The 24967-nt window shown below is 45.6% G+C and overlaps 2 protein-coding genes across 3 annotated transcripts in view; both read left to right on the top strand.

Moving 5' to 3' along the window:
- The first annotated feature begins 742 nt into the window (after positions 1-742).
- On the top strand, positions 743-13550 carry UBA2 (ubiquitin like modifier activating enzyme 2). The gene is made up of 17 exons (XM_081922791.1): positions 743-914; positions 3638-3721; positions 4022-4092; positions 4609-4673; positions 4999-5099; positions 5217-5338; positions 6236-6303; positions 6707-6828; positions 8088-8187; positions 8758-8918; positions 9657-9750; positions 9845-9957; positions 10042-10197; positions 10906-11002; positions 11603-11708; positions 12080-12213; positions 12624-13550. The coding sequence occupies exons 1-17, from the start codon at positions 774-776 to the stop codon at positions 12803-12805; spliced, it is 1917 nt and encodes a 638-aa protein (XP_081778917.1). The 5' UTR covers positions 743-773; the 3' UTR covers positions 12806-13550.
- Positions 13551-22046: 8496 nt separating this feature from the next.
- Positions 22047-24967, top strand: part of WTIP (WT1 interacting protein) — a 60708-nt gene continuing 57787 nt past the window's right edge. For both annotated transcript variants that reach the window (XR_014171189.1, XM_081922785.1), the window contains exon 1: positions 22047-23623. Coding sequence is in view for 1 of the 2 variants with exons in the window: in XM_081922785.1 (XP_081778911.1) it covers positions 22501-23623 (1123 nt within the window). In the remaining variant the exon portion in view is untranslated. The remainder of the gene's footprint in view (positions 23624-24967) is intronic.

Genomic DNA, 24967 nt, shown 5'->3' with positions numbered 1-24967 from the left:
TGTAGACTGTAGCACCTGAGTGGGATGGTAGGGTTGCCTACATCTCCCTTTGCCTCCTTTCCATACCATGATGTTCCCATGTGCAAGTTTTTTTGCGAAGGCTTCACCCTCTCTCCAGCATTTAACGTTGCCAACTGGTGGCCTATTTATTGCTGCAAGGACCTTAAATCCACAGGCACGATTTAATTAATTGATTTATTGCATTCAACTCCCACCTTCCTTTGTCCCCCATCTTCATTTAATCCCCACTACAATGCTGTGAGGTGGGTTAGGCTGAGATGGGAGGGAGGGACTGGCCCAAGGTCACCTAGGGAGCTTCATGGCTGAGTAGGAACCGGGTCTCCTAGGTTCCTATCTGTTGCACCACGTTGGTTCACTCGCAAAACACCCCCCCCCCGCGCGTTTTTATCCCCACAACCACCCTGCTTGGTAAGTAAGGCTGAGAGATGGTGAGACAGGTGAGCTCCACTGCAGCGTGGAGATTCGAACCCTAATCTCTCCATCCTTAGGCCGATATTCTAACCACAAGACCACGCTGCCTCTCGCTCGGTGCTGCGTATGGGCTATACCTCCTCCCAGCCGCTAGGAGTCGTCGCGCCGCCGCTGCAGGCGCCGCTCTGGGGCTTCCCGCTCCATGACGGCGAGAGCGCGGCTGCGCCCGACGAGAGGACATGAGGGGAAGGGCCGCGCATGCGCGAAGGCGCTGACTCCGCTTCACTCGGTGCCTTCTTTTTCCCGCCCGCGTCCCTCCGTCGGCCTCTGAGGCAGCGGCGATGGCGGTGGCGGCGGCCGCCCTGCCCGGAGAGCTGGCCCAGGCCGTGGCCGGGGCGCGGCTGCTGGTGGTGGGCGCCGGAGGCATCGGCTGCGAGCTCCTCAAGGACCTGGTGCTCACAGGGTTCGCCAACATCGACGTGGTGAGGAGGCGGCGGCGGCGGCGGGGAAGGCCCTCCGGGGAAGGGAACCAAAAGCAAAGCGGAGCCCGCCCTGGCCGTTATCTCCCGCGGCCGGCTCTTATTGGGTCGCCTCAGCGTCCCCCTCCCCCACCCGAGAGGGGGAGGGGCTTCGGGATGTGACGCCATCGCGCTTGTTTGGATTGGGGTTTCGTTGTTGTTTTCATTTCCAAGGCCGGACCCCCCGCGAAGTGGCGCCGCTTCAGCCTCTTGGGTAGCGGAGGGCAGGGCAGATTCCTTCGTTCGTTGCATTTATAGCCCACGTTTTTCTCCAGGCAGCTCAATGTGGCTTCCATGGTTCTCCCCCTCCTCATTTAACCCCCACAGCAACCCTGCGAGGTAGGCTAAGCTTAGAGTGGTACTGGCTGGCCCAAGGTCACCAAGGGAGCTTCATGATGGCCAATCAGGCCCTGGTCCGACACTAACCCAGTGTTTCTCAAATTTGGGTCGCCAGCTATTGTTGGGACTACAACTCCCATCATCTCTAGCTAGCAGAACCACTGGTCAGGGATTTTGGGAGTTGTAGCTCAACAAAATCCGAGGACCCAAGGTTAAGAAACACTGCTCTGACCACTGCATGTTGCTACAGATCAGGGATTCTAATAGCTTTCTCTGTGATGAGTGAGGCTTTGTTGATGTGCTGTAGTTCCAGATCCACCAATGGTTGTGACTAGCTTCCTAGGAGCAGTCTATTGCTGAGTGATCAGTTGCTACAGACACAGTGCAGAGTGTATGTGGTTGTTTATGTTCTGCTTGTGGGTTTTTGAGGGGCACCTGATGGGCTATTTTTGTAGACATAGTGTTTGCCAGAATGAGTCTTTGATCAAGCAGTCTTTATAGATGTTCAGGCTTGGCAGATGCTGTTCTTGTGCTGACACAGAGTACCAGATTGTTAGATAAAATAATGCTGTCTTTGTGAGCTCCAGAACCATCATCATTAATAATAATGATAGTAATTATTAATATTTATTAAATTTGTATACCACCCTTCAACCATAGATCACAGGGCAGTTTACACAATCTGGCTGGCTGCTTCTAGGAACAGGATGCTAGACTTAGATGGGCTCTTGGTTTGATCCACTAATATCAAACCAAATTTATCTGTTACATTTTTATCTCCTTCCTTCAGTGTGGCATGTATGGCTCTGTGTTCCTATCTTATTCTCCCACCAGCCCTGTGAGGTAGGCTAAGCTGAGAGATGGCAACTGGCCCACACTCAGCCATTCATTGCTAAGTGGAGATTTGAATCACTTAGATTTGAACTTAGTCCTTATCCAACACTCACCATTATACTGAATTGGTAGTCATAAAGTTTTGTAAAGATTCATGGTGATAAACACGGTGGGGAAGTCTTTTTGCAGCTATTGACTGATAGTGAAGAATGAATTCAATGGAGTCAATATACCTTCTAGCAGATGTCAGGTTCAAACAATGGGGGGTAACCTTCAGTTATTATTGTCATCTTCCCAGAGGTCTTTGTCTGGGTGCTGCTAAAAAGTTGATGGATTTAAGAGTCTGTCCACCAAAGCATTTGTTGTGTGTATTTTAAGTCCAGCCTATCAGCTGCTGGGGCGTGAGCACTTAATGTCCCTGCCCCCAGCACATAGCTCATCCCATCATAAAATATGAAAATGCATTAGGGCCTGTCGGTGGTGCTGGCAAGCAGTCGTTTTGTCATTTTTAGTGTGCAGTCTACGGACAACAGCTTTAATACTAGGGATGTTTGAGGGGAGGTAAAACCATTCAAATTCAACAAGTTCCATTTTAATTCTGCTGGATCACACATTAGTCATGCCCCTTGGAAAAGCAAAGAGAGGGAGAGAGGAGTGGGAGGAGACTAGCCACTGGTAGGGTGAGAGGAAAGGAATTGGGAGAGAAGCAACTGGAGAAGGTGGTGCCTGTGGCATTCATTCAGAAAATCCAAATGTACACATACACACTTAAGATCCAAAAAGGTTGGTGATCTCTGCTTTTGCAATTTCACATATATAATTTTTCAACAATATGGTTGAATTTTCCAGTCACATTTTCAATAGAGTTATCACTCTTCTGTAGTCAGAATAGACCAGAGTATGTGGATCAGCATTGCCCACTAGATCAGATTGTCATGTCAGAACTTGACTAATTTCATTTTATGATGCAAATAGAACCAGTTAGGTTGCTAGTTGATTATTCCATGGTAAAGTCTAGGAAATCAAATGCACTATTAAGCCACACTGCATTTTTTCAGAACTGAGGACAAGAAGTATGGCAGAAATGTTGCTTCTGGTTTCAAAATCATTGCTGCCATGTTTCTTTTAACTTTTTTACATCCTCTTGACTACCATAAAATAGACAGTGGAACTCTATTTTAGAATACAGTACACCACTTTGGAATTCAAGAATGGGGTAGTATGGCTAGGCTTGTTCTGTTTTCTGTGATGTGCTGTAAGCTCAGTATTTGTCAATGAATTATATGCTGGAAAAACCTGTAGATGTACTGCCCATCCTCCATTTGTAGTTTGAAGTGTTATAGTCCTAGAAAAAAAACTTGATAAAATTCTATTTCTACTGGTTTTAATTAGCCTATAGCTGTAGATCAAATGGGGGCAGCACATTTTTTAAAGACACTGATTTCTGATAAAGACAAGGTACAGTTTTGTTAATCGGAACAAATATGAAGTGTTTGTAATTAATCTATTTCTAGATTGATCTGGATACTATTGATGTCAGCAATCTCAACAGGCAATTCTTGTTTCAGAAGAAGCATGTTGGAAGATCAAAAGCTCAGGTAAGAGGAATTTCAAAGTGCAGCTTTCACAATTTAATTCAGTATTGTTTTTGATACAACTTTAGAAGAATACCTATTAGGCATCTGCTAATGTTTACTTTATGATATGTTCCTTTATATATTTAATATGTTTGTATCATAATACAAACATGAAACAGAATTATCTTCAAAGCTCAGAAGATAATTGGGTGCTTGAACATTTTTGTAAAAAATCAATAAGGCTATTTCTAACTCATAGGAGGAGGTTTAAGATGACTAGATTAGTAAAAATTATCTGTATGTGTTCTTGTTGTCTTGCAGGTTGCCAAGGAAAGTGTGTTAAGGTTTCATCCTGGAGCTAACATTATAGCTTATCATGACAGCGTAATGAAGTATGTCTGATTCTTTTTACATTTGGAATTTGTATCTGCTTTGTGAAAAAAAGCCCACAAAAAGTGACATATACCCCAAACAATTATTAGCTATGGGTGTCCACACTGTTAGTCATTAGTGGAAATGTCACAGGCAATTTTGTTCTGGGTGGGGAATAGATAAGAAAAAAGCAAACTATTTCCATTTGGGTCCTAGGCAGATCTTGCATACATCAAACGTTTACAGAAATGACACAATACCCTGTCAATGAGCCATCAATGCAGTAATAAAACAATTACTTTTATTTTCCCCAAACTATTTTTTTCTCCATGGACGCAGAAAATGGCTGTTTTAAAAGTTTTACTTGTTTTATTTGTGCTGTGTGATGGTTGGTGTAACTAGTGCAACCAGAAAATATTGTGATGTGCTGTTTGGCAGATGTTGTATTCATGTGGTCATATGCACCTGTCACGTCAATATCAACAGGCATTTATTTACTGACCCCCTAAACTGGATCTTGTCTTCTTTTTCTGCAGCCCTGACTATAATGTGGAATTTTTTCGTCAGTTTACCCTAGTTATGAATGCCTTGGATAATAGAGGTATGGTTTATCTTTCCTATAATGTGAGACAACTGAGACCTGGAGTTTTGAAATGTCTCTGTTCTGACATGAATGTGCTTGAAAACTGAGAGACTGTGCAAGGCTGGATTCCTAATAGTCTATTGGGACTATTGGGACAAGTGGTATCTTTACAAACTGTACTTTTTAATGCAATCTGAGAAGTCCTATCAAAAATGCTACATATGTTCTCCCCGCTGTACAGTGAGGTTGCAGTATTGAACATATCTTATTTGGGTTACCTGAGGAGGAGGAGGGGATAAGAAAGTTTGCATTTGAAAATCAGTGACTCTTCTTCTGTTTACAGCTGCCCGTAACCATGTGAACAGGATGTGTCTGGCAGCTGATGTCCCCCTCATAGAAAGTGGAACTGCAGGCTACCTTGGACAAGTAACAGTTATCAAAAAGGTGTGGCAATGATACTGTGTTTTCATATGCTGTAGTATTATGATCCCTTAAGTGTGGTTTTCAACTAACAATGGAAACATGATTGAAAAATTATTTTCTACCTTTCCCCCTCTGTAGGGAGTGACGGAATGTTATGAATGTCAGCCCAAACCAACTCAGAAGACCTTTCCAGGTTGTACTATTCGCAACACTCCTTCTGAACCAATCCACTGCATTGTGTGGGCAAAGTATTTGTTCAAGTAAGCTAATTTTTTTAACCATAAAGTTCTTCAGTGATCTGATTTGTGAGCACCAGGGGAAACTGGTTAGATCCAGCTTTTCTGTACCTAATACACTGTCGTGGTTGTTTTGCAAAGTGTAGAAGAGTCATGAATTTGATGGCCTTGTGTGTCTGGCAGATTAGTTAGGTGCTACGATGCAGCTACGGGAAATCTAGAACATCAGGCTGGTCTGGTCTGTTGTGTGTAGGTTGCCTTGAGTGCTTGTTCCTATAAAAAGATATCTAATATGTTTTGATAATCCATAGAGATCACTCCTTCCTATACAAGTGCCAACAGGATTGTAGCAAAAATGGATTCCTTAAGAAACAAGAGGGGAGTTATCAGCATGTTTAGAGGGAACCTCAGCATTATGCAGAAGTACAATATAACTTTGAAAAAGAAAACTGAAATGTAAAAACTGGGGAAAAGCAGCCCAGCGAGTACTGAGCATGCTCAGTAGCTTTAGAATAGTAGCAGTTGAAAAAGAAATATGAAATGCAGGAGGGAGTGGCATGCTCTCCTTTGAAGAGAGTTTGAGTACAGAGTTTTATTGCAGTTCCTATTTGTCAGGGCTAGTTACCTTCTCAATTTTGTGTGAATGGTTTGGATGTGAAACATCTCTGAGCTCTGTTGCAGTATAAATTGACTTTTCCCTTAGTGTTGGTTTTTTTAAAATTACACCCCACTTTCCTTGTGTCTTAAAGCAGTTTGCAAAGAAAAAAAATAAAGCATGCTATTTGGAAGAGCAACTTAATGACTAAAACCAAACCTTTATGTTAACAGCTGGACATAGCACTACCATAAATAACTTGCTTTCAAGATTATTCAAGCAAAGACATTTCAGTCTCTAACCACCATTTGTGTTTTAAAATGTAGTCAGCTGTTTGGAGAAGAAGATGCTGATCAAGAAGTGTCTCCTGACAGAGCTGATCCTGAAGCTGCTTGTAAGTTAAAAAAAAAGAAAAGACAATTTTGTGCTTCTCTTGGGGAGTCCTTCTATCAGCTGTGCAACTTCTGGTTGGGTACCAGCTGCCACAGAATAATATTTTCCTTGATTCTCAGCTGCAGAGTTGCAAAGTTCTGTGTATATGCTGCGTACAGGAGAACCATCAGTAGTTGGTTAATATTTACTCTTAAATAACCAACATTAGTATTGCTTTGAATCCTGGTTCATTAATTGAGCCATAACATTCTGAATATTTCAAGTAACATTCTGGTTCTTTAGTAGACTAGTTTGTTGAAAAAGTAGAAGAAACCTCCTGACTAGGTTTCCCTCTTTTGGTAAAATTGTATCTGTGCCACGTGAATGATCTTGATAGCAAATGGAAAATGTCATCTTATTGACAGGGGAGCCAGCAGAAGCTGAGGCCAGAGCAAGAGCATCTAATGAAGATGGTGATATTAAACGTGTTTCAACCAAGGAATGGGCTAAATCAACAGGATATGATTCGGTTAAACTCTTCACTAAGGTATTTGTCTTAAGTCAGTGGCATTTGCAGAAATTTCTTTTTATGGCACTGTTAAGCAGGGGCAGACATGTTGTAAGATTTGCTTTACACTTGCATCTGCTTTTCATCAACTGTTCACATTAGGCAAGCATTGACTGTGTGGATATTTCAGTGCCTGGCTATTTGTTTACTCAGGATTTCAACTTAGTTGCTTGTTTTCATAGAATTGTAGAGTTGGAAGGGACCCAAAGGGTCATCTAGTCCAACCCCATGCAATGAAGGATCATAGTTTATACAACATTATCCGGTTGTATGCTTTTAATGGTGTACACGGCTTGGATATTTTTATTTGAAGTGGTATATAAACTTGACTAAAAAATAAAATAAATACAGCAAGGTGCATTTGGATTTTTCAGCCCGAATCCTCTTCCTGTGCAAATGGCAGAGCGCTAAAACTCAGGACACTGTAGGGTCAGTCGTGACCAGCAACACACCTATCCTCCTCTTGTCCCTGTGGTCTTTCATTTGGGTTAGAGAAGGTTGTCAGAAAATAAAAAGGACACAAGTAATTGGTCAAGGGTCTATATAATAACAAACTTTGTGCCCTCCAGATGTTTTAGACTGGCCATTGGTCAGCAGTGATAAAGAGTTCTGGTCTGCAACATTTGAAGGGTGCTAAGTTAGCTGCTCCTGTTCTGCATCATCATGAGATATCAGCTAATAAAAGGAGTTGAGTTAACAAAAGCTTGCTGCAGACTGGAAGGAGAAGGACACTGGCATGCAATACCTTCTCTAGTTCTGATATACAAGGCTGGATTAATGAAATCTTTAGAATTTATAAACAGAGCAGAGTATGTCTGCAACTTTGTTCTGAAAAGTGTGAATGCTACTTTGCTAAGTTTACTTCTGGTCAAACATGTGCAAGATTTCACTCTGCAGCTTCAAATATGTTTCCAAGAGTTTGGTTGCCAGAATTAAGCATGTTTCAATAAACCCAGATATCGCACTGGCCATGTTTTCCCAACCTGCACTTTCCTCACGATCTAATTGTGTTGCACTTCAGTAAGCAGAGCCCCTAGAATGAATCCTGTAGTGAGAACATGCTGATCACAAGACTATTGATATTTGTATAAAACAAATATCCTCTCATACAAATACGGGGTCTGGGTGCCTAGATGAATATGCACTGGTGTTCAATATTAAATGTTAGTAGATCTGAAATGTACTCTTGAAAGCACATCAGTTGATAGTAGGCTTCTCTTCTAAATCTTATTTTCTAGCTTTTCAAAGATGACATCAGATATCTGCTAACAATGGATAAGCTCTGGAGGAAAAGGAAACCTCCAGTTCCTCTAGACTGGAATGAAATACAAAATCAGGGTAAGCATATTATTATTTGCCTTTCTTTGATACTTAACAGTTGGGCTGTCTACTTTTAAGGTAAAGTATGAATTTTATTATTGAACTGCTGCAGAGCTGTTGCAGGTGCTTAGTTTTGGTGTTGGGATGTGGTTCCTGAATCCGCCCTATTTAAAGAATAGTTTGGGGTGTGATAGCAGCTGGGATAAGATATTGATCGATGAAGACATCTGAGTTTATAGTGTGCATCAAGGCTGGCCAATGGGGTGCTCTCCAGATTCTGCTAGACTCATAGCATGGCTAGTGGTCAGGGATGATGGGAGTTGTAGTTCAGCAACATCTGGAGGGGACCATATGGTTACCTCTGACCCTGAGGTACTGCAGCTGCACTTCCAAATTTCCTCAGACAATATGCTTTTCACATATTCACTACAAATCCAGTAAATCAGCCATTTGTGCTACTGAATTAGCTTCAGACTTATGTTGGTAACAGTGGAAGCATTTGCTGACTCCTTAAAGACATGTGTGTATAGATGGGAAAACAAAACAAGTTGACTTTAAAGACTGTTTCTCGCGTCCTTTCCTTTAAAGAAAACAGCACATCTGATCAACAGAATGAGCCTTCCTTGGGCTTGAAAGACCAACAGGTTCTGGATGTCAAGAGCTACGCACGTCTGTTTTCTAAGAGCGTAGAGACTCTGAGAGCTCAACTAGCGGAAAAAGGTGATGGAGCTGAACTTATATGGGACAAGGTTAGTTCAGCAAACGTTTGGGGATGTGTTGCATGCAGAGGAGTGAAAATGTTTGGATTCTAGCACAGCACTAATAGTAGATATGCCTAGCACACTAGGGGTAAGTGTTCTCAGATGTGCAGTTTAGATGGGATACTGTGAAGGGCTTTAAAGGAGAAGACTTTCACTTTGAATTGGACCTAGAAACTATGTACCTTATGGATGAATGTACCTCTCTCCAAAACTTTATTTTAACAATGAGTGGTGTAGGGCACAATAAAAAATGGGGAGTATAAGTGATACTTCATAGATGAAGAGAGATTCTGTTTAAATATGTTTTTATATATACAATAATGGACTATCTTTAGAAACTTATCTGTTCCCATGGTTTTTATTGGAAAAGCAGTATAATCAAACTATATCTCAAAGGCTCATTGCTGTGATTGAACTACTTGATTTTTACATTCTTGGGGGATTAGTATCTCACCACTTCAAGGGATGGAAATGCTGGACTCATGGCTCAGCTGTCAGTGTGGCCACAAAATAAAAGTTAGTCATATTAAGTTGCATTACAGAACTGTTACTTGGTACTTATAGCAATTTTAACAATTAGAAGGGTGTGTTATATGAGTAATGTGTTAAAAGAGTTTGAGGTCAAGCTTATTTTATACAGTTATTTTTTTCAAGTTCCAGAAATGCTTCTGTTCACTCTAAAATGATCGGTATTTTCTATTTTACTTCAAAATGACTATTTAACAGGATGATCCTTCTGCAATGGACTTTGTTACTTCTGCTGCGAACCTCAGAATGCATATCTTTAGTATGAGCATGAAGAGCAGATTTGATATCAAATGTAAGTGGAAAGCTTATATTTATTTTCTTGAAGGATTTGCTCTGTCCTTGTTTTAATATGCTGCATAAACTCCTTATTTCTGCTTCTTCCACAGCAATGGCAGGAAACATCATTCCTGCAATAGCTACCACTAATGCCATAATAGCTGGTCTGATTGTGCTGGAGGGTTTAAAGATTCTCTCAGGAAAAATAGAGCAGTGCAGAGCAGTAAGTGTGGTGTTGATTTCCTCTCTCTTCTCTTTTGCTTGTTCATGCTGGATAACTGATTCCCTTTTTTCTTATCTTCTGAAGATCTTCCTTAATAAACAACCAAACCCAAGGAAGAAGCTACTTGTCCCCTGCGCTTTGGACCCTCCTAATCCCAATTGCTATGTGTGTGCAAGTAAGCCAGAGGTGACAGTGAAACTTGATGTCAACAAAGTCACAGTTTTGACGCTACAAGATAAGGTGAATGAGCCTCTCCCTTCATCCACCTCTTAGGTTTTTCAGTTTAAGCACCGTTCCTAAATCGCTAATCTGCAGACTCTGTTCTGCACCTTAGGCCTTAAAACACAGGTATGGAACCCTGGGCCTAAGGGCCACGTGCGGCCCTCCAAACCTCTCTGCCTGGCCCTTGGAACTCTCCTCAAGCGTTGCCTCTCACTCATCCTGTTTCACACCCACCCTCAGGGTTTCTTGGTAGCTGGAATTTTCCCCTGCTCTTTGATTTTGCTTTTTGTTTGACTAAATGGAGGATAGAGAGGTACCGTAAGTGTGTGTGTGTCCTGTATAAAGGCCACATTTACATTCCTTGCTCCACCCTCTTTTTTCTCTGGCCCCACTCACCGCTGGCACATGTCCAGAAAGGGTATGTGACTCTAAGGCTGAAGAAAGCAGGAGGCTCCCACACCCTAGTCACACAGAGAGATGGGGCTTGAGATTTAACAGATTTCATCTGGCCAGAAATGGTTAGTCAGACCAGAAAGACACGGACTGAAAATAGGTTGGGTTGCATACCAACACTATAGATGCCAGGCGAATTTTGTGGCTGGTGCACATCCCTAGTAGAAAGTGTTGTTTAGATCATGTATAAGAAGTGGTAGGGTATAAGTCTTGGAAAAGGATTATTGTTTCAGTGTCTTGCTTCTAGATTTTTCCCCCCTTGCATCCTTTCAGATAGTGAAAGAAAAATTCAATATGGTAGCACCTGATGTCCAGATAGAAGATGGAAAGGGGACTATTCTGATATCCTCCGAAGAAGGAGAAACTGAAGGTATGAAATGAAAGTGATACTGGTGTGGTCAAAAGTCAGCCTGACATTTAAGGAAGCTCTACACTTTATGTCCTGTGCACTGCAGCAAACACACAATGTGCCAACACTGTGTAGCCTTGTGTCTGCCTCTGGGTACTCTGGGCCAGGTGATCCATAGATGTGGATATTATCCAAGCTGTAGTTGGACCCTCATTACTATAGTTCTCAGATTTGGAGGATTTTGTTTGGGTTATACAATGCAATCCTGGCTGCAGTCATGTATTATTAGGGGTCCGACAACAGGTACTAGCAATCAAACCAGGAACGGAGATATCAGCAAGCCGCTAGAAATGATCCCATAGCCCAGCCTCCCAAGCTGGGAGGTTTTCTTAAGTGTAGCTGCTGGCTTTGAAGTGTGCAGCCTTCCATATTTCTGGCAAAGAAAAGAGTATACATGATGTATAAAATTTTAACATAGATCAGTAGGTATTAGCAGCCTTACTTTGCTTACTTTTCCTTTGCTTTTGAGTGTTTTGAGTTAAGAAAAGCCTTGGAGGTGACTGATGTTTCCACAGAGTACCTGATGCTGTTTTTCTCCTGTTTTCCCCATGTCCCCCTCAGCAAATAACCACAGGAAGTTGTCAGACTTTGGGATCCGAAATGGTAGTCGGCTGCAAGCAGATGACTTTCTGCAAGACTATACGCTGCTGATCAACGTACTGCACAGGTGAAGGCCATTGATTTCCTAGAGTGCTATCGGAACCAGAAACTGCAACTCTGCCAAAAGAACCTTCAGATTAAATAAGTGATATAAGTCTTGCTAATACAGAGACCAGCTCTGCATTTGTGAAAAACACAAAATTGAGAGCCAGTAGCGTTCTCTAATATGCAAGAATAACTTCCAGGCCCTCCCCCATTGGCACAGCATCCATAACTGCCTTTGAGTGTTGTGGTGCTTAGGCAAGCAAGGGTTGAATAAGCCAGCACCTCAGGTTGAATAAGCCATTTCAGAAACTGCCTCTTATTTGGCCCCCGTAGTGTTTTGGCTCATTTGACCATCATCTGAGTGTTTTTTTCTGCATTTTTTTTTTTAATCAGTGAGGAGCTTGGGAAAGATGTGGAGTTTGAAGTTGTTGGTGATGAAGTTGTTGGTCCCAAACCATCAGAACAGCCAGTCACTAAGAATATCACCAATGGAAGTGATGATGGGGCACAGCCCTCAACATCAACAGGTAAACACTGGCAGTGGGAGGGAACAGTATCGACATACCTACAGCTGCTTGGAGGTACTGGCAGCCCCTTAAAATTCTAGGATGCAAGATATACCTTTATAAAGCCTTACAAATTTTCCTGGATCTTGAAAATTCACTTAAGCCCCTACAATTTTTGCTTTAGCTTTTGCACATCCAATTGATATATCTTAACTCACTGAGGGACCATGCATATATTGATTGAGCTGGCCCATTATTTTCTAAGATGGCAACTTGCCATCACTCTCAGTATCATTCATTGTCTTGAATATTTGAAAACAGTCATGTGCCTCATTTTAGGTACAAGTGTGGAACATTTAGCCTATTTATGTTAAGCCGATATTTAAAACAACAGCGCTAGGCTGCACTGCAGTGACTCTTTTCTTTTCCAGCTCAAGAGGAAGATGATGATGTACTGATAGTTGAGACTGAGGAAGGTTCTTCAAGCAATGCTGATGACACAGAAAGCAAGAGCCGGAAAAGGAAGCTGGATGAGAAGGAATACACTGGCACCAAACGGCTGCGCTCAGAACAATTGGCTGAAGAGCAGGATGATGTGATAGCACTAGACTGAGTGCTAGAATGCTCCAACCAGTAGGACGTGCCAATAGGATGATTGCTAGGGTGTGCAAAATGTCCACAACTAGGACTCTGGCTTGCAGTATCTTCCCATTTTCGCTTGGTAGGACTTAGAACTTCTCTAGTAAGATTTAGTAGACATCTAGTTTATAAGCATTGTGGGCATGAAAACGAAGCATGTCTAATTATATAATGCCTGAAAGATGGATTGTTATGGGAAAATAAGATAACTCCTGTTTGCTGAAATGGTTTTATCACTTGGTGACTTCTGAGAGGTTTTTAATTCTTACTGTTTGTTAGCCTAGCCTAGTTCTCGCCATTTTTCACACCCTCAAACCAAAACCTTGAAAGCAAAGATGTGTCACGTTTCAAACAGTCAGCCGGCACAATGTACATTACTGTAAAACAATGTTGATTTGTCAGCTAGTACTGCCTGATGTGTCAGTGTCAGAAACGGATCTTGGTGTACTGTTACAGCTTCAGGTTATTTATATGGGATGTTTTGTAAAACTTTAATGCTACTCTACCATTCATCTGATGGACCAAAACAACAGACAAACTATTTGCTACATTTGTTTGAAAGCCCACCTATATGAAAAGTTGAGGATTTGTAAAGTATACAGTCTTCATACTTAAAGCAGTACTAATAATAGTTTTAAGCATCCTACAGGGCTTCTGAAAACATCCTTTGTTGGAATTGAAAAGGGAGGGTTTTTTTTAATAAAACATTTTGTCACTGCGGTTTTTTGATAGTCTTTATTCTTCCACTACCCAGGGGTTGGATTCAACTTCCTAGGTGAAAGTTTCATGGCTGTGTAAAGTTTGCCTGGCTATGTTACAAGTGACCAACTACTACAGAGGTCTGTGGTTCTCCTGGACTGAGTCAGGAACACTTAAGAAGTTGACTGTGGCTGGTCTTTGCTGTTCTCTCCACCACCACTGCTGCCTGAACCCTTGCTCAGAAGTAGATTTGTAGCAGAAATAAACCAAGGCAGAAGGGCAGGGTGTTCAGTTTAGTGCTCACTACTACCTTGGCATCCACCCTGCCTACTCTGGACCAGGCTTGTGGTTGTCCTTGCAAAGATGTTAGATGGTGTAAAAATAGTTTTCACCTTAAACCTGAATAATTCTCTTTCAGCATCGACTTTAAACACAAAGTTAACTCAAGTATCCATAATCAAATGGAAGAGTTGGGAAGGATACTTTTTTCTGGAAGTACTTCAAAGCAGTCTGTTAGCTTACACATTTTTCACAAGTGCTGATGCTTCAAATTCTGTCTTCTGCACCTATTGCATAATATTTGCTTATTGAAACTAAAAAGATCACCACCTGATGTTGGTGTTCTAACTCTTTAGTTTGACTTCTTTTGATTCTGTTAGAATTGGCCGGTCACCTCCAGGGCCCGCGTGTGGCCTTGGTGGCTGAGCCATCCAGATTCTACACACTGAAAAGCTGAATTATGTGACCTATATTAATCATGCAAATAGCAATGATTCCTCTTTCCATAACTGTCTTTTTACTGTTTTGCATAATTGATACGCTATAACTTGGTTGATCTGCAAGACACCTTTTGGCTATGGGGAAACTGACAAATAGTGTTGTTTCTAATAAGTTGGTCAGAGTCATCCTGCTCTGTGCCACAGATTGTCCCTTCAGTGCAGGCTGTGCTATTGCACCCCCCCTTCCTGACTGCTGGCCTAACAGATGGCTTCTCAGGGATGAGGTTATTGATGCATTTATTAGCAGTGGCCCAATGGGTGGTCCACAGGATGCTTTTATTATTGGTAGTGGTTTTGTTTTGTTAAGGGATAGCAGGTGTTGGACCCTGCACCCTCCCTGCTTTTGGGCTGCTTATGATTAGTCGGAGAGCTAATCTAGTGGAACAGCTGGCCTGCTGGAGCTGTGAGAATGGAAGTTGCCAAGTGTTCACCGCAGCCGTGAGTTCACTGCATTGCCATTGGTAAGTGATCATTCTGCATCTACAACCCCTCCTTTCCAGCATGTAGATAATTTTGGCAAAGTGCACTGAGTGCAACACAGTAGGTGTCGAGAGTCTGATGCAGCACAGAACCCTGCTAACCACTGGCCTGCTGCAATCTCAGCGCAGATTGGCAATGGAAGTCTCAACCCGCTAATGGAAGTTTACCTTCCAATGCAAATATCAAGTGGGGCAAAAAAAGGCTGTAGTTTGAGACCTTGCCACCAGGTGTGTGTGCCCCCCCCCCCCCACTGGTAGCATTGCAAAATGGCCCCTTTTGCTTCTATAAGTGAGTGGCTGCCACTTCCAAGAACTCCAGAACTCCTAACAACAGGCACCCTAGTCTCTGCTCAGAGGGGTCCCACAAAGCGCAAGTGCAATGTGAGCCGGTGTGGGTTAGTGGTCGGGGTGTCAGACAAGGACTTGGGAGACCAGGGATCACATCCCCACTCAGCCATCAAAATTCACTGGGTGGCTTGGGGCCAGTTACTGTTTCTCAGCCTAACCTACTTTACAGGGTGGTGAGAATAAAATGGGGAGGGGAGGACTGTGTATGTCGAGCTTTACAAAAAAGGTGGAATACAGATGTAATAAAAATAATAAGTAATGTAGCTTTTCTTATTGCACCAAAACTTTCCCAAGGTAATCCTTGCAGCAGATGGGGTCTTTCATGACCATAGATCACGGGTACGCAAACTAAGGCCCGGGGGCTGGATCCGGCCCAATCGCCTTCTAAATCCGGCCCAAGGACAGTCTGGGAATCAGCGTGTTTTTACATGAGTAGAATGTGTCCTTTTATTTAAAATGCATCTCTGGGTTATTTGTGGGGCCTGCCTGGTGTTTTTACATGAGTACAGTGTGTGCTTTTATTTAAAACGCATCTCTAGGTTATTTGTGGGGCATAGGAATTCGTTCTTCTTTTTTTCCAAAATATAGTCCAGCTCCCCACATGGTCTGAGGGACAGTGGACTGGCCCCCTGCTGAAAAGGTTTGCTGACCCCTGGCATAGATATTATTATTTTGATGTATAAAAAGCCGACTCCACTCTGTCTTCCTAAAACACAAGGTCAGACAGGTTGCCTAAGTGTCTCCCATGGAGTTCTCTGGACTTTAGTAACTCTTGTCAGCCACTTGGTGCAGGAACAGATTCACACTCAATGATGGACAAGAGACTAGTTTATTTGGGTGGGGTGATCAATTATCTGCACTTCATCTAAGCAAAAGCAGAGCTTTTGTAGTGAACCAAAAGACGTCAGCTGGACAGCAGCACCTACTATTCTTGTCAGAATCAATTATTTTAAAACTTGATCCGATCGAAGATCTGTCAGATGCTTAAAAACAACTGTCTGGAGTGATTTTCTTTATTTTGGGATGCTGGAATGTGAAGCTGCTTTTCTGTATTTGTTTTCCTACATAAACAGCACTAAGAGCGCCCTAAATCCCAAGGGATGCTTTTTGTCTCTCTCTTATCTAATCAGAGGTATTTATGAAGCATCAATCATAGCTGTATCTTTTGCTTCTTTGTGTGGTTGGCGCTTAGCTCTATCAGTATTCAAATATTGAAGGAATGGTAAGAATTTAAATTGCATTGATGGCTGGTGGGAAGTGAAAAATGGTATGCCAGTTATCGCTGTGGGGTCAGCAAAACAAAATGGCTTGTATATTTTTCAGACCTATGTCAGTTTTGCATCTGCTCCGTGGAGATTGTCCAAGAGGATAAGGGACTCGAGAAGACTCTCATCAGTTTCCTGGGATCTTGGTTTGAAGCACTGGGGCAGGGAAGGCTTAGGACCCATTCAGTCCCACAAGGGCTACAGTTTCTTTTGAGCAAGTGGTGGGCAAGACAAGAGCAAAGAATAGAAATGCTACCTTTGTATAATAGACCACTTCTCTCTCTCTCTCTCTCTCTCTCTCTCTCTCTCTCTCTCTCACACACACACACACACACAGAGAGAGAGAGAGAGAGAGAGAGAATTAACAAACAGTGAATCCAGGCTGTGTTGCCTTAGATTGTGAGTGCCAGATGAAAGCTGAGTGCATAAGTAACTCATTCCCAAGCTGCATTCCACATTCAGGACAGTTTTTGGATTTTTTAAGTACCTCTTGACACAGTACATAGTTGAACTATGGAACTCACTCCCACAGGACCAACTTGGATGGCTTAAAAAGAGGCTTAGACAAAGCGGTTTTTTGGCTTGTGGTGTTAGCCAATGGGGAGAATGGTGATTGTATTATATCAGGCCAACAAACATTGTAAGCACCAAGTTTGAATGCAGCTCATCTACAGCAGAATGAAACTTCGGTTTTGTTGTATACTTAGGCAGCACAAAACAAAGAGGACACATGAAGGGTGGGTTGTGTTTGGTGGGTCACCTGGCCTGCACAACTGTCATCCATTTCACTGCTGGGCTTATGTGGAAAGTATTCCTGATTGCCTCTGCCTGCTAGTTTAAATCGGTCCATCCCAATATCCTTGCCTATCTTTTCTGTGCTTTAGAGTCATCACAGAGAAACCCAAGGCTTTCTGAATGCCTCCTTCTGGTGTGGGTTGAGAACTAATAGGTGATGAAGCAACACCTATATAAAATGTCATCTTCAGTCATTGCGCGGAAATAACAGTGAACTATGGTTGAGTGGGTTGGTGAGTTCAGAATGAGCCAAGTTGCCAGTTGCTAGAGATGTAAAAGAGATGCCATGAGAGTGGAATTGGTGTCACAAAAGTCTCAATGGCTTCCGAAAGCAGAAAGTGTCTGCTGTGCAGTAGTGACCTTTGAGCAGCGGGCTCTGCCAGTCCCCTAAACATAGCCCCTTCCCTCTCTCTCTTCTGGTGGCACATGCTCCAAGGCAGTTAAGGAGAAGGCAGGCAGAAATGTAGCTGTATAGGAACAAGCAAATTAAATGTCTTTTAGAAGATGAACTATACCCTTGTCTTCCAGAAGAGGGCTTTATTGGATCTGCCCAGAATGTGTGAAGTCACATTTCTTTTACTAAATATTGACGTTCCTCTTGGTCCACAAAAGAAAAAAATATGTAGCGCTGCTGATATCTGAGTTCCAAAGTTTATTCCAAAGCAATAAATAGATCAATATAATTCTATATTAGCATCAAGTGCCAGGAGCTGAAAACAGGGCTGCTACAGCTGGTGTGGTTTAAAGTAGCCTCAAGGAATAAAAATGCTCTGAGTATACAGTATCTTGCAAGAAGGGATGTCTTCACGCCAAGCTCAAAAATTCAACAAGGGAGCCAGCTGTACCTCCAGAGCAGCGCTGGGCAAACTTCTTTAGCTCATGGGCCACAATCCCTTCAAGGCTGTCCCCAGCACTGGCTGGGGGTGGGTGGGTGTTGTGGTCCAACACATCTTGGAGGGCACCAGGTTGCTGAAGGCTGCAGACTAAACCGTTCAACACCACCTTCTTTCCACATGGGACTGGCCTTTCTGAACTTTGCTGTTTCTGGAACCTGCTTCTTAAAATGACCCACTTTGTCCAGACTTTAAAAATTATTTTAAAAATCTGTATTTACTGCAGCAATCATAATTTTCAGAACTCCACTAGTCTTCTATCGTTTCAGCAAGAGACCAAGGCTTCCATTGCATTAACAACAACCCTTGCCTATGAATCCTGCAGGAAAGAAAATGTGTTCTTATACATGGCAGGATGGGAAAGATCCACTGGGCGCTATGATATTTTGGGCTCTGTAGTCTCACACTTCCCGAGTAAGACACATGAGGGTAAAAGAGCAGGACTCTTCATCCAACATCTTTCTCCACTGGGTCCTTGACATTTGTATGTGACCTCTGGGAGGTTTTAAGCTGTGCTCTTCAAGAGCAAACTCGCATTCAATGTTTAATTAAGAATGATAACAGGATAAAATGTTATTGGCCTGGTACAGGGGCTGGTCTGGTTACACCGAGTCCAGACAGCTGAGCAGCCAGCAACCAAATGGCACCATTTGTGCAATATCTTGCTCTGAGCGCAGGTGGGGGAAAGGGGGGCAGTCACTGCATCAGCAATTCCATAAGCAAAACCCCCTGCAGTTTGGGTTCAGAAGAAGAATCCAGGTGCTTCAGTCTGGACTTGGGACCAGACTTTTCAACAATCTGTGCTTACCTTTTGGCATTTATTGCTTCAAAATAATGTATTATTTCCAAAAGAATTGGAACTTGCAAACAGAGTTTATTATTTGCATTAAGAGGCGGCAAATGAATTACTAATATATAGCACATTTTTTGTGTTATATTCTTATCCTGTCTTTCCAGCAAACGGAACTCAAGGGAACTAACAGCAATAACATACAGATTTAAAAAGTAATGTTATTAAATGCCTTTCACTGCCTGAAACTAATACCCTGAGACGACTTAAACCATGAAATTATAAAACAATAACATTCTTTTAAAGCTCTCAAAATAACAAAGCGGCTGCAATCCTTAGGCTGCAATCTTATAGCCAAGTAGGCTGGGAATAAGTCTCAATTAGCTCCACAGGACTTACTTTTGAATAGACATGTATAGGCTTGTACTGTAACAGTACTATCTTAGGTACATCCATTCAGAACAAAGCCCCACCGAGCTCAGTTTTTAGGATTCCAACCTAAAAACTATATAATATCTGTATCAATTTCAGCAACATTTGGGGATTTATGCTAGAAGTCTTTTGCAACTCAGTTAGCAAAAAAGGGGTTCGCATGGGGCTAAAACAGAGTGGGAGACTTCCAGATTCCTAAACTGTCTCTGTATATTTGACCTTAGATCTTTGATCTTAAGACTGACATTCCAAAGTTGTGTCCTCTCCAATGTCCCCCCTCTCTCACTTATCTGACCTTGAACCTGAATCTATCCTCCTGACAACAAACAGGCCAGCATGGTTGGCTGCCTTTGTTCAGCTTTGTTAGCTGGCTTGGAACCAGAAACTTTCCTATCTAAGTTATGTACTTCCTATAATAAAGAGTTTTGTTATTTTTCTTCAACAAGAGGTTGCAAGTAGTCTCTTTAACCAGATCCCCCAACCGCTACCCTCCACATTCAAGAGGTTTCAGGCAAGTACTTCCTGCTTACTGCCAAGTAAATATGCATATGATGGGAGAACATTGGACTCAACTGGCAGAAGGATATCTATCTGGGTAGAAGGGGCTGCAAATAGGTTCTCCTTTCAGGTGGGTGCCATTGCCATTCTAAGAGAACAATGGAAGTGTTTGTGGTGAGTTCTGGCACCTCTTTTTCCTAGGCCTAGTGAAAAAACAAAAAAGCTCAGTAGAAAGAAACCAGGCTCACATTTATCTGGGAATGAAGCCTTTTCAATTCGGAGGGATGGGCCCTGCCTTAGTCATGCTTAGAGTAGACCCACTGAAGTATTGTAAGCATGACTAAGACACGGGTCAGCCCAGCAGGAACATGCTACAACAGGGACCTGGATTGGGTCCAGGGGCTCGTGAGCATGGCCGGATTCTAGAAGAGGCAGCCCTATGCGTTGCAGACCCTCTGGCTCAGTTCACACAATCCTGGGGCTCCGAGGGGCTGGTGTGGGAGTGTGGCAGGGCTGTGGGTTTCCCTTTGCGAGGATCTGGTTGGCCACTGTGAGACCAAGATGCTGGACCAGGCAGACCCATCCACCTGCTGGGCTCCTCTTACATCTGCAACTCGCAACAGCTGCTTCTTCATGTAGCACATAGTTAAACAATGGATCTTGCTCCCACAGGAGACAATGATGGCCACCAACCTGCATGGTTTTAAAAGAGGATTGGACAAATTCATGGAGGAGAGAGCTATTGATTACTAGCTGCAATAGCTGTGCTCTGTCAGAGGTAGCAGAGAGCCAGTGTGGTTAAGAGTGGTAGACTCGTAATCTGGGGAACTGGGTTCGTGTCTCCACTGCTCCACATACAGCTGCTGGGTGACCTTGGGCTAGTCACACATCTTTGAAGTCTCTCAGCCTCACTCACCTCACAGAGCACTTGTTGTGAGGGAGGAAGGGAAAGGAGAATGTTAGCCGCTTTGAGACTCCTTAGGGTAGTGATAAAGCGGGATATCAAATCCAAACTCCTCCTCCTCCTCTTCTGAATGCCAGTTGCTGGAGGCCACAGGAGAGGAGAGGGCTCTTGTGCTTGAACCCTGCTTGCTGGTTTCCTACTGGGGCGTCCAGTTGGCCCCTGTGAGAACAGAATATTGGCCTGACCTAGCAGACCCTCTTTTCTTTGTTCTTATGAGGTGCTGCTCGCAGGAACTGCTAGCTCCACGCGGAGGGTGGTTCATGTGCCTGCAGGACGCAGCACACTGTCTTGTGAAGGAATGTGTCCTCCCAGACTGAGCACCAGAAACGGAACTTACATTCTGCCTCCCTAACTCAAGGCTTTTTTCCCCAGCCAGAACTCAGTTCCGGCCCCTCTCAGGTGGGCGCCATTGCCATGATAAGACAACAAGGGAAAGTTCCTGCACCTTTTTCTAGAAAAACAGCACTGTGTACACTCAATGCTTCTTTGCGGACCTAGTTCACGCATTCAGCCGCTACTGATCAAGGACATACAACTCAGCATAGATAAAGAAAAGGATGGATGTGTGCCTGTGTGAACTGGGAAGGTTGCCATTCTCACAGTCTCCCCATGGGCCCTAACTTGTGTGGGGATAACTTGCTGCCTTCTAGGACTGTGGATGCAACGAGAGAGGGATTCCTGGCAGATGCTCAAAGCAGTAAAAAAGGAAACCATGAGACACACCTTCTGGAGACCTGTATGGGGAAGGGGGCTTTGGTAGGCCAGACCTGACCTTGCAGGTCAGCACAAGTGATGGAGGGAATGGCTGGCAGAAGCAGGCCAGTGTGCTTGGAAGCCCTGTCACCATTCTGGCTTTTCCATGGGTCCTCTTGGCACAGGGCGCACAGTCAGGGGTGGGTGGGATAGGCCTTGTCCCATGCGGGGGGGGGGGCGCGGCATTCAATGGGCTCTGGCGAGGCAGCATCCGGGAGCATGGAAGAGTGAGTAGTAGGGCCTTTCCCAAGGTGTGAGCGTGCAGCACAAAGAATCCCCCCTGCTTTTAAGCGTCCTCCCTCCCTGCTAGAGGAGCGCAGTCACATGAAGGGAATGCGGGGGGGGGGGGCAGCTCCTCCAGCGGCGGCTCCTCCCGCCCGGCGTCCCCCCCCCCCTCGGGGGCTGACTTGGTTAAAGTCATTGTTTGGCTTCGGCATTAACTACATTCCAGAGGGACGCAGCGCCCCGTCTCCTTCCTCCTCCTCCTCCTCGCATTCCTGCCCCACACAAAGAAGTCCCTCCCTCCCTCGCCGCACAAAGGAGCAGCCCGGCGCTGCCTCGGGCCCTCCCGCCCCGGATCTTGGAGCCCAGCCGGGCGGGGAAGAGCCGAGCCGAGGAGGAGGAGGAGGCCGGCCAGTCAGCCAGCCGGGCAGCCTCGAAGTGCAAATTCCTCCGCCGAGCGCGCCATTGACTGGCCCCAGCAAACTTCGCGCAGGCGGGCGGGGACGCTTCCCCGACAACGCCGCCTCTCCCTCCCGCCCCCCACCCGCCGGCCGCTCTGCCTGCCTGGCGAGCTTCGGTTCGTGGTGAGAGCCTCGGGGCGGGATGCCCGGGAGGTGACTCTCTTGTAGCCGGAGGCAGCGCTTGCGAGGCGGCACCGGGCGTCGGGCCGCGGCGGCTTCTGCTAAACTTTGCCGTCTGGAGCGCGCGAGGGCGGCGGCGGCGCCTCTCCTCCTCCTCCTCCTCCCGCCGGCATGGAGAGGTACGAGGAGGGCTTGGGGAAAGCCAGCAAGTTGATGGCGGAGCTGGCGCTCTACGACGAGGGGCTCGGCCGCCGCAGGAGAGACCACCAGCCGCCGTCGGATCTGGACGGGCGGGCCAAGAAGCAGCTGAACGGCGGCGGCGGATGCACCACGCTGGGCCCGCCGCCTCCGTACCCGTCGGCAGAGGCTCCTCAGTCGTCGTGCCTCCCGCTGCGCTCCCTCAACGGCGGCGCCGAGGACGGCTCGTGTCCGCGCTCCGAAGTAGCGCTGCCTTGCTACAAACGCTACTCGGCCGAAGGCTACCCGCGCGGCAAAGGAGGCGGCGGCGGGGGAGCCAGCCCGCGGGCCTCGACGTGCTACGGTGGCGGCGGCCCGTTGGCCAGCCCGCGGGGCAGCTTGGTAGCCGGGGCCGTCGAGGCGTCTTCGGCGCTGAGCCCGCGCTCCAGCTACGCCAGCACGGCCAGCGACACGAGCAAGCACTCCAGCCCGCGCGCCAGCCTGACCAGTTCTTCCGACGGCGGCGGGGGTGGCAGCGGGAGTAAGCCGAGCAGCAACCGCACCAGCGGCATCAGCATGGGCTACGACCAGCGGCACATCAGCCCGCGCTCCTCCTTGGCCGGCGCCGTCGAGCTGGAGGTGGCAGCCTCAGCGGCTGGGCGCCACGGATCCGGGCCGGCTACAGCGGCGGCCATGGCGTCGGGGGCCATCGCGGCGGCTCTGGCCAGCCCGCGCTCCAGCATCTCCAGCCACAGCTCGCGCAGCTCCCGGGGCTCGATGGGCGCCTACCCGGAGTTCCAGCTGCCGTCGCCGCGGGCCTCGCTCCTGCCCGAGGAGGGCCTTCTGTTGCTGGCTGAGCAGGCGGCGGCGGATGCCTACCCGAGGCTGCACGCCCAGGCGCCGCCGGTTGCCCTCGGGGGCCCCGACGCGGCCGTCTCTTCGCTGTCCTACGGCTCGCCGGCCGCCAAAGGCGCGGCGGCCGTCTCTAAGTTCCGGCTCCCCTACCAGGTGACGCCGTCGAGGGAGAGCGGGCCCAGCCAGGTGGAGCGGAGGCTAGAGGCGCTCACGTTGGAGCTGGAGAAGGAGCTGGAGATGCACATGAAAAAGGAGTACTTCGGTGAGTGCCTTTGCGGGACAGGACTGGGGGGGGGGTTCTTCTTGCGACGGTGGCATTCAAGAGGAAGCAGGCAAGAGGCTCTCCAAAGAGTTACAGCTTTAGGAAGTTATTAGGCCATATTCCTATATGGAGCCTGTGTTGCCTACACAGACTGGCAGCATCTCTTCAGGGGTTCAGGCAGGAAGTCTCTCCCAGCCCTACCTGGGGACTGAACCTGGCACCTTCTGCTTATTTCTTAATGTTTAATTCCCACAACAGTCCTGTGAGGTATTTTAGACTGAGAGGCAGTGACTGGCCCAAAGTCACCCAGGGAGCTTCATGGCTGAGTGGGGATTTGAACCCTGGTCTCCCAGGGCTTAGTATTCTGACACATTAACCACTACACCACACCAGTAGGCCTAGATGCCTTCTGTCTTTGGTCCATCAAATTCAGTATTGACCCTCCAGGATTTTCCAGGCAAGGAATTTTTACCAACCACAGCTGGAGATCCCAGGACTTGAACCCTGAACCTTCTGCATACAAAGCTGGTGCTCTAAAGTGTGCTCATTTTTTAAATTTGCTTTTGTATGTGGGGGTGTAAATCCAGCATAGGGTCTTGCTAGACTCATTTGCAATTCACTCAAATCCTCTTCAATTAAAATAATAAGTGGGTGCCTCCTGAGGGCGGCTTCTGTCGCGCAATCCCAGCCATGTCTAGTCATGGTAATTCTCATTGAGAGCGTGTGGCTGCAAGCATGTTTCTTAATTTCACATTAAGTCAAATGAATCAGTTTGGGGTAATAGTATCATCAGCTGTGTTTGTTCCCTGCCCCATGGTGCTTACAGTCTAGGCTTTGATGCAGCTGGTGTGGGGGTCAGGAAAGGGAGAAGAGGGGAGGATAGCAGAAGGTGAGAGTAAGCAAATGCAAGCTTAGTGCTTAGAAAATGTTTGGAACATGTTGCTCCCATTTCTGACTACCCGCATCCTTGTGTGCCTTGTTTTTGCCCAGGCAAATCTTGCAAGGGCTGCAGAAATTCCTCTTCCTTAATTCTTAGGTGCCGGAAGAAATGACTGTTGCATTCCACTGACTTTCTTCAGGGTTGCTAACTTATTTGAAATGTTTCACGTTTGTGTTTTGCTGAACAGAGACTGAAGCTACAGTCGGGTGCAAATATCTACTTGCATGCTTGTCTTTGGGCAAGTAGCAAGCAGATCTTTTGTTAGCTGGATGAGAATTTGTTGTGTCCCCCCCTCCCTTTTTTGAGCTGTTGAGGCATAAACATACAAGAGTAGGTCTTCAAAGGCTAACAACCAGCTTCAAGTAAATAAGCTGAGGACTAGGAGGACCCATGATTTATTTGCA

The sequence above is a fragment of the Podarcis melisellensis genome (assembly GCF_964234715.1).
Source record: "Podarcis melisellensis genome assembly, chromosome: 8".
In the NCBI taxonomy this organism is placed as follows: Eukaryota; Metazoa; Chordata; class Lepidosauria; order Squamata; family Lacertidae; genus Podarcis; species Podarcis melisellensis.
The sequence above is the reverse complement of the archived record's forward strand: the minus strand, read 5'-3'. Positions and strand labels throughout refer to the sequence as shown.

Coding starts and splice junctions, on each gene's coding strand:
- UBA2 (XM_081922791.1), top strand. CDS start 774: ATGGCGGTGGCGGCGGCCGCCCTGCCCGGAGAGCTGGCCCAGGCCGTG. Junction 6,304..6,706: donor AGCTGATCCTGAAGCTGCTT/GTAAGTTAAAAA, acceptor TCTTATTGACAG/GGGAGCCAGCAGAAGCTGAG. Junction 11,709..12,079: donor CTGATCAACGTACTGCACAG/GTGAAGGCCATT, acceptor TTTTTTAATCAG/TGAGGAGCTTGGGAAAGATG.